Genomic DNA, 8,597 nt, shown 5'->3' with positions numbered 1-8,597 from the left:
GGAAGGCTGAGGCAGAAGGATCGCTGGAGCCCACCAGGTCGATGCTGGGGTAGCCATGAGTGTGCCACTGCACTCCAACCTGGGCAACAGAGTGAGACTCCAACTCAAAAAATAATAATAATAATACTACATACATACGTATATCTATATGTTATACACACACACACACACATATGTATGTATCCCCCACAGCACTGTATTTTTATAGATTTCCAACTACTTCTATGTATGGCTATTAGATGGATCAATTTCCACCTCTGAAAGTTACAAGGGTGGCATTTCCTGGCCTGAATACTATTAAAAATCATGAATGGCAAAGGGAGGGCTCATGGCAGATAACACTAATTGATTACAGCACCCTTGCCTCTAGTTCCAAAGGAGGCCCCCAAGTCTTTGTTGCTTAGTGCTGGGGCACCCACAAACAAAAGGTCAGTGGGCATGTGAATTAAAACCCATCTGCCCCCGATTTAAGTAGAGGCTGTGAGAGAGAACGGCCTGGGCTGTCGGGACCACTAGAATTTTCCAAGAGCCCTGACAATCCACCTTCTGAGACCTTCTGCTGCCGGCTGAGTTGGGGTTTTACTTAAGAACCTTATAGCACGGCCAGGTTCGGTGGCTCAGCCTGTAATCCTGCGCCTTGGGAGGCTGAGGTGAGTGGATTGCCTGAGCCCGCGGATTCGAGACCCGCTTGGGCAACTTGGCAAGCCCTCATCTCTACACAAGTCAAAAATTAGCTGGGCGTGGTAGCGCGTGCCTGTAGTTCCAGCTACTTGGAAGGCTGAGGCGGAAGGATGGCCGGAGCCAAGCAGGTCGAGGCTGCGGTGGCCGGGAGCGGCCACTGCACTCCAGTCTGGGCGACAGAGTGAGGCTCCAACTCAAAAAAAAAAGAGAACCTTAAGGCTCTTTGGAGATAGCTGCCGACTGCATCAAAGTAGCTACTGAGTCTGTGGAAGAAAGTGGCCGGCATGGTGGCACATGCCTGTAATCCCAGCACTTTGGGAGGCCAAGATGAGAGGACTGCCTGAGCCCAAGGGCTTGAGACCAACCTGGGCAACATGGTGAGCCCTCAACTCTCCAATCAGTCAAAAAAAATTAGCTGAGCGTGGTGGCGCACACCTATAGCTCCAGCTACTTGGAAGGCTGAGGTGGAAGGACTGCCTGAGCCCAGGAGGTCGAGGCTGCAGTGAGCCATGGTCATGCCACTGCACTGCAGCCTGGGTGACAGAGCGAAACTCTGAAGGAAGGAAGGAAGGGGCCCGAAGCCAACCCCCATCAGAAAGAAAATGAGCACGTTTAACAGGAATCCATTCCCAAAGGCCCGAGAACATCCTCACCGCTCCTGCGACCAATCCACTCAGGTTGTAGCTCTTGAAGGCTGCCACGACGGAGGCGACCAGCAGGAGCAGGGTGCCAATTAAATAGTGCAGGAGCTCCTGGGGGTGAAAACAAAGCAGAGATGGAGGGGGCGGGCCACTCCTGGTCCACAGAGAGCGACGCGGTGTCGGAAGAGATGGAAGCAGGAAAGCGGGCGATGCATCCTCATTTCCCTTGCCACACGCAGACCGAAGGAGGAGCTTACAGGCGCCAACACCGGAGGCCGGCCAGGAAGAGGTAAAACGAGAGACAAATGATGCCAGCAGGCAGGAAGGGAAGGCGACAACGAGAAAGGAAACCTCTTGTGTAGGCAGAGACACCCATAAAGGACCGCCCCACTCCTGAGATCAATTTATAGACAGGACCCTGACCTCTGGCTAAAACGATTACAAAGCAGACGAGGTGGGGCGCAGAGGCTCACGCCTGTAATCCTGGCACTTTGGAAGGCCAAGGCAGGAGGACTGCTCGAGCCCAGAAGTTTGAGACCAGCCCGGGGAAATTGGCAAGACCTCGTCTCTACAATAAATAAAAAAATCGGCCGGGTTCAATGGCTCAGCCTGTCATCCCAGCACTTTGGGAGGCCGAGGTGAGTGGATTGCCTGAGCCTGCGAGTTTGACACCCGCCTGGGCAACTTGGCGAGACCTCGTCTCTACAATAAATCAAAAACATTAGCCAGGCATGGTAATGTGTGCCTGTAGTTCTGGCTACTCGGAAGTTTGAGGTGGAAGGATCGGCGGACCCCAGCAGGTCGAGGCTGAGGTGGCCGTGAGCGTGCCACTGCACTCTAGTCTGGGTGACAGAGTGAGACTCCAACTCAAAAAAATAAAAATAAAATAAATAAATAAACCGAAAAATTAGCCAGGTGTGGTAGCGCGTGCCTGTAGTTCCAGCTACTCAGAAGGCTGAGGCAGAAGGATCGTTGGAGCCCAGCAGGTCAACACTGGGATGGCCATGAGCGTGCCACTGCACTCCAGCCTGGGCAACAGAGTGAGACGCCAACTCAAAAAAAAAAAGAAAAGAAAAGAAAGGAAAAAAAACCATAGATCACTCATAAGTGGACCTTGAATGACATTATAATATTATAAGAAAGGGATTGGCAGTAGTTGGAAACTGCCGGAGGGAAGGGAGGGCACACCTACCTCATCAGCAAGGGTACCTGCATAATGAACATCTGTATACCTAACTCTGAATTGTACCCCACATCTTCTAAATAAAAAGTGTTAAAAAAATGTTTCCATGTGCAGAGAGTGAAGCATAAGTCAATTCAACAAGCGAAAATAAAAATATATTTGAGATTTAAAAAAAAGAAAACACAGAGGTCAGTCATCATGGTCTTGAATTTGGCAACATTCTCAGATATGATACCAGAAGCATGAGCAAAAAAAGAAAAAATAGATAAACTGGATTTATCAAAAATTAAAAACATTTACTTTATTTATTTAATTTATTTACTTTTTTTGAGTTGGAGTCTCACTCTGTCGCCCCGACGGGAGTGCAGTGGCACGCTCACAGCCACCGCAGCCTCAACCTGCTGGGCTCCAGCGAGCCTTCCGCCTCAACCTTCCAAGTAGCCAGAACTACAGGTGCGTGCTACCACACCCAGCTAACTTTTGATTTATTGTAGAGACGAGGTCTCACCAAGTTGCCCGGGTGGGTCTTGAACCCATGGGCTCAGGCAATTCACTCACCTCGGCCTCCCAAAGTGCTGAGATTACAGGCTGAGCCACCAAGCCCAGCCTAAAATGTCTACTTTAAAGGGCGCCATCAAAAGAGTGAAAAATAACCAACAGCATGGCAGAAAATATTTGCAAATCACCTATCTGATGAGAGACTTTTATCTAGAAGGTAGAAAGAGCTCTTGCAGCTCAATAATAAAAAAGTCAAATAACCTACGTTAAAAATAGAGAAAGGATCCGAACAGACATTTCTTCAAAGAAAATATACAGATGGCCCAAAATCACATGAGAAGATGATTGACATCAGGCATCAGAGAAGTGAAAAATAAAACCACATGACCTCACACGTCACACTTGCTTGGATGGCCAGAATCAGAAAGTCAGATCATACGGATGGCAAGGATGTGGTGAAATGGGAAACCTCAGACTGCTGGTGGGAACGGAAAACGGTATGGCCCCTTTGGTACAGTCTGGCAGCTCCCCAAAACTTAAATGTAAAGTACCATCGGACTCTGCAATTCCGCATATATATATATAATATCAGAGAAAAATGAAAATATGTCCGCATAAAACACTTACAAATGGCCGGGCTCGGTGGCTCAGCCTGTAATCCCAGCACTTTGGGAGGCCGAGGTGAGTGGATTGCCTGAGCCCGCGGGTTCGAGACCCACCTGGGCAGCGAGACCTCATCTCTACAATAAATAAAAAAAATCAGTCGGGCGTGGTAGCGCATGCCTGTAATTCCGGCCACTTGGAAGGCTGAGGCGGAAGGATCGCCGGAGCCCAGCAGGTCGAGGCGGCGGTGGCCAGGAGTGGCCACTGCACTCCAGTCTGGGCGACAGAGTGAGACTCCAACTCAAAAAAAAAAAACAAAAAACACTTACAAATGAACAGTCACTGCAGCATTATTCATGACAGCCAAAGAGTAAAAACAGCCCAAAGGTCCACTGAGGAGGAATGAAAAACAGAAGGTGGTCTATGCATACGATGGAATGAGATTGGGTCATAAAAAAGGAATGGAGTGCTCATACGTGCTCTAACATATGCATGAACCCTGGAAACATTTCGCTGAGTGAAAGAAGCCACTTATGAAAGACCACATGTATGAGTCCATTTACGTGAAATGTCAGGAGTAGGAAAATTCTGGAGACAGAAAGCCGATTTGTGGTTGCCTAGGGCTGGAAGAATGAGTGGTGAGGTGATAGCTAAAAGGCATGGAATTTCTTTTTGACATAATGAAATGGGGCCAGGTGCGGTGGCTCAAGCCTATAATCCCAGCACTTTGGGAGGCTGAGGCGAGAGGATGGCCTGAGTTCAGGAGTTCAAGACTAGCCTGGGCACCTTGTTGAGATCTCGTATCTACAAATAAATCCGAAAAGTACCCGGGCGTGGTGGTGTGTGCCTGTACTTCCGGCTTCTGAGCCCAGAGAGTTGAGCTGCAGTGGCTGTGGGCGTGCCACTGCACTCCAGGCTGGGCGACAAAGTAAGACCCTAACTCAAAAAAAAAAAAAAAAAAAAAAAGCCGGGCTCAGTGGCTCAGCCTGTAATCCCGCGCCTTTGGGAGGATGAGGTGAGTGGATTGCCTGAGCCCGCGGGTTCGAGACCCGCCTGGGCAGCGAGGCCTCATCTCTACAATAAATCAAAAAATCAGCCGGGCGTGGTAGCGCATGCCTGTAATTCCGGCTACTCGGAAGGCTGAGGCGGAAGGATCGCCGGAGCCCAGCAGGTCGAGGCTGCGGTGGCCGGGAGCGGCCACTGCACTCCAGGCTGGACGACAGAGTGAGACTCCAACTCAAAAAACAAAAAAAACCCAAAAAATAAAAAATAAAAACAATATAGTGAGAAGAAAAAAATCTGGCAACGTCTGATTGTCTCCTCAGCCCCTGCCAGAGTCTTCTAGCTAACACAGACTATCATTCGACCGTTACAATGGCACAAATCCCATCTCTCTCCTCTGTTCCTTCCTTCCATGTTCGTCCTCCTAGCTCACCCCACAACCCATCCTGTCACCCAAGAAAACAAACAGGTAAGGGAGAGAGCCACCGCCTTCTTTCATGCAGTCAGAAAGTGAGTTTTAGAAGCCAGTGGGACATCGGGCAGAGATGTCCACCAAACCACAGGAAAATCAGGGCGGAAGCAGCCAACGACGGTTAGAGGTGGGATGGGCGGAGGGGAAGGGCTCTGTCCTGTCCCAGGGCGTCAGCTCACAGCCAGACTTCCGCCTGCGGGGGACGGGGCCAGGTCCCTCTCTTACCGACAGGGTCCAGCTGATACAGGTGAGCACACGGTAGAAGCGGAAGAGGTGGACCAGGTAAAAGGCGAGGATCATGATCAAGTTGCAAATGGTGACCACTTCGAAGTAGCTGAAGGCGCTGTAGTCGCTCACCCGAGAGCTCCGGACGCAGATGAAGGCGATCAGCAGGGTGACCTGAGACACAAACACAGAGACATCAGAGATGCCTGCCCGAGACGGGCACCCAGGGAACAAACAACGGCACACACATCAGACACCCCCCAACCCCTGGCAGGCCTGAACTGAGGAACTGCTACAATCCAGCTTCTTTCCACGCAAATTGGCTGGAAGGTTGGAAGCCCGCAATTTCGTATAGTACGAGCTTCATCAGATATGTGCTGGCTGTAAATGCTGGCACGGCAGACTGCCTCTGTCCCCTCTGAAGTCCGTTACCCTGGACGGGCAGGCTGCCTCCTCAGACAGCAGGTGGGAATCTTGGAAAATAACAAGGCGGAACTGTTCTGTTTATTTGCCGGACCTCCACGGAGCTGAGAATAGAACACAGATTGAGGAGCCTGGGTTTTATCTATTAGGTTGAACTGTAGGAAGTTCCCAACATTCGGCGGTTTTTGACCTACAAAGAGGGCAACATTACAACCTGTCGGATGGCGGAAAATAAGGTACCACTGATGGATGTCTGACACGCATGATTGCACTAAGGCCTTGCAAAACTCTGCCAGGTAGATGAAATATCTCATATGGGGAAACTTTGGCACACAATGTCAATAATTAGTCCAAGCTACCTGGCTTGTAAGTGGCAGAGGCAGCATTTGAATCTGGGTCCATCTGATCCTAGGGATCACGTTCCTGCATGTGGGGTGCAGTTCTGCCTCCCAAAGATGTCAGCCCTCATCGCAACTAGCCAAGACAGGTGAATGTGTTATCAAACGTGGGTATTCCAGTAAAGAGATGGTATCTAGTCACCACCAAGGCATGTGGTGAGAGCTCACTAAGTAACGTCGCATGAATGAATGAACGTGCAGAATGAATGGCCTGTTATTGAGTGAACAGGTCAGGTAAATATTATTATTATTTTTGAGTTGAAGTCCCCCAGGCTAGAGTACACTGGCACCCTCATGGCCACCGCAGCCTCGACCTGCTGGGTTCCGGCGATCCTTCCGCCTCAGCCTTCCGAGTAGCTGGAACTACAGGTGCGCGCTACCACGCCCAGTTAACTTTTGATTTATTGTAGAGATGAGGTCTCGCCAAGTTGCCCAGGTGGGTCTCGAACCTGCGGGCTCGGGCAATCCACTCACCTCGGCCTCCCAAAGTGCTGGGATTACAGGCTGAGCCACTGAGCCCAGCCCTTAGGACCTATTTAAAATGCACAACTAATTTAGGAAAAAATTTGTTTTGTACTGCATATAAAATAGAACAATGATTCTTTTTTTTATTTTTTTGAGTCAGGGGACTTACTGTGTCGCTCCAGCTGGAGCGCAGTGGCACGATCACGGGTCTCCACGATCGACCTCCTGGGTTCAGGCAATCCTCCCCCTCACTACAGGCACACATCACCATGCCCAGCTTATTTTTTAATTAATTAATTAATTTATTTTTTGAGGTGGAGTCTCACTCTGTCGCCCAGACTGGAGTGCAGTGGCCGCTCCCGGTCACTGCAGCCTCAACCTGCTGGACTCCGGCAATCCTTCCGCCTCAGCCTTCCAAGTAGCTGGAACTACAGGCGTGCACTACCACGCCCGGCTAATTTTTTGATTTGTTTTAGAGATGAGGTCTCACCAAGTTGCCCAGGCGGGTCTCGAACCCGCGGGCTCAGGCAATTCACTCACCTCAGCCTCCCAAGGCGCAGGATTACAGGCTGAGCCACCAAGCCTGGTGATTATTTTTTTATTTTTGTGGAGACAAGGTCTTGCTATGTTGCCCAGGCTGGTCTCTAACTCCTGGGTTCAAGCAATCCTCCCACCTCGGCCTCCCAAAGTGCTGGGATTACAGGTATGAACCACTGCACCCCGCCAGAACAGTGAATCTTTAAAGGGTGCGTGCATTTGTGTGTGTGTGTGTGTGTGTGTGTGTGTGTGTGTGTGTGTGTGTGTGAGAGAGAGATTTTGTGTCCTACGGAACATTTAGCAATGTGTGGATACATTTTTGACTGTAGCAATTAGGGGCGGAGCTACTGGTATTTAGTGGGTAGAGGCCAGACACCCCACAATGCATAGAAGAGCTCTCACAATAAAACATTATCTGGCCCTGACTGGTGCCTCACCTGTTTTACTGCTGTTGAAAAGCCCTGCTATAGAAAACATCAGGCTACAATGAGAATGAAATCGCCCGGTGGCTCTAACTCCGGCTGAAGTGGTTCATGCTGAAAACGCTCTTACCTTCTAATTCCCTGGTTTCTAACCCTCTGTCAAGATCCCCAGGAACAAACAGGGAGTACAGTTAAAGAATAATTCTTGGCCTGATGCTTGAAGGGGGTATTAGAGTGTTCTGTTGAACAGATTAAGGAAGAACATGGCTCTTTGCTCATGAGAGACAGAAGTCTTCTTGCTTTTTTCTTCTGAAGTCTGGCGGTGTGATTCATGCCTAGAGGTTGTCACAAGCCTTGAGGGGCGCCTCTGCGGTGCTCAGGAGTGTGTATCCGCCTTACCAGGGGTTGGCAGCCTCACCTGTCCCAATTTCTAGGGCTCATCTCTGCAGTAAGTCTATGGGTCTCCACGGTCCTACACGGACCCCTCTGCACCGGAGTATTCTTATTCAAGGCATGACTTAAAATGCAGATCATCTGGCATTATGCAGTGTGACTCCCAGGTGGAGAGGCAATGCTGCACCTAATTGAATGCAAAGTTTAGAGTGATTTTGCTCTTTTTCACGGTGACACAGGGTGCAGATGTGTCCCAATGAGCAAAGGGGGCCTGGCAGGGGCCCTGGGCTCCAGGCCTGGGTGCTGCACAGTGGGAAGTACCTAACTGCTGCCACAAGCTTCTCAAAACTCTCGGGAAACTGGCTTGTGAAATAAGACTTCCCGAATTCAGTCCTCCTGGCCTACCACCACCTGCCATGTGTCCTTCTTTTAGGAAAGCCTAATTTTAGAAAACCTAATTTAGACAGCATATGGTGTGTGCTTACGCATGCTCCCAAGAGCTTCCTTTTCGCCCGAGGATTCATTCATTCCTACTTTAAATAGAGGGTAACTTAGCCCACGCATTAAAAAAAATAAAAACAAAAACTGATTGACACCAAACTTTTCAGAAATTCTTCTAAGGCTGGTAGGTAACTTTAAGCAAGTGTTGGGGAC

General features: G+C 49.7%; 1 protein-coding gene across 1 annotated transcript in view; it reads right to left on the bottom strand.

The window, feature by feature from the left end:
* The window catches only part of CMTM7 (CKLF like MARVEL transmembrane domain containing 7), a gene marked incomplete at its 5' end in the record, with an annotated part of 14,398 nt that extends 8,887 nt beyond the window's left edge, over window positions 1–5,511 (bottom strand). The window contains 2 exons of the mRNA XM_021707476.1: window positions 1,335–1,433; window positions 5,306–5,511. Of these exons, the coding sequence (XP_021563151.1) occupies window positions 1,335–1,433; window positions 5,306–5,511 (305 nt within the window). The remainder of the gene's footprint in view (window positions 1–1,334; window positions 1,434–5,305) is intronic.
* Between the last annotated feature and the right edge of the window lie 3,086 nt (window positions 5,512–8,597).

The sequence above is a fragment of the Carlito syrichta genome, unplaced genomic scaffold (genome assembly GCF_000164805.1).
Source record: "Carlito syrichta isolate Samal-C Ts95f unplaced genomic scaffold, Tarsius_syrichta-2.0.1 Scaffold118090, whole genome shotgun sequence".
NCBI classification, from domain to species: Eukaryota; Metazoa; Chordata; class Mammalia; order Primates; family Tarsiidae; genus Carlito; species Carlito syrichta.
This window is presented reverse-complemented; position numbering and strand designations above follow the sequence as displayed.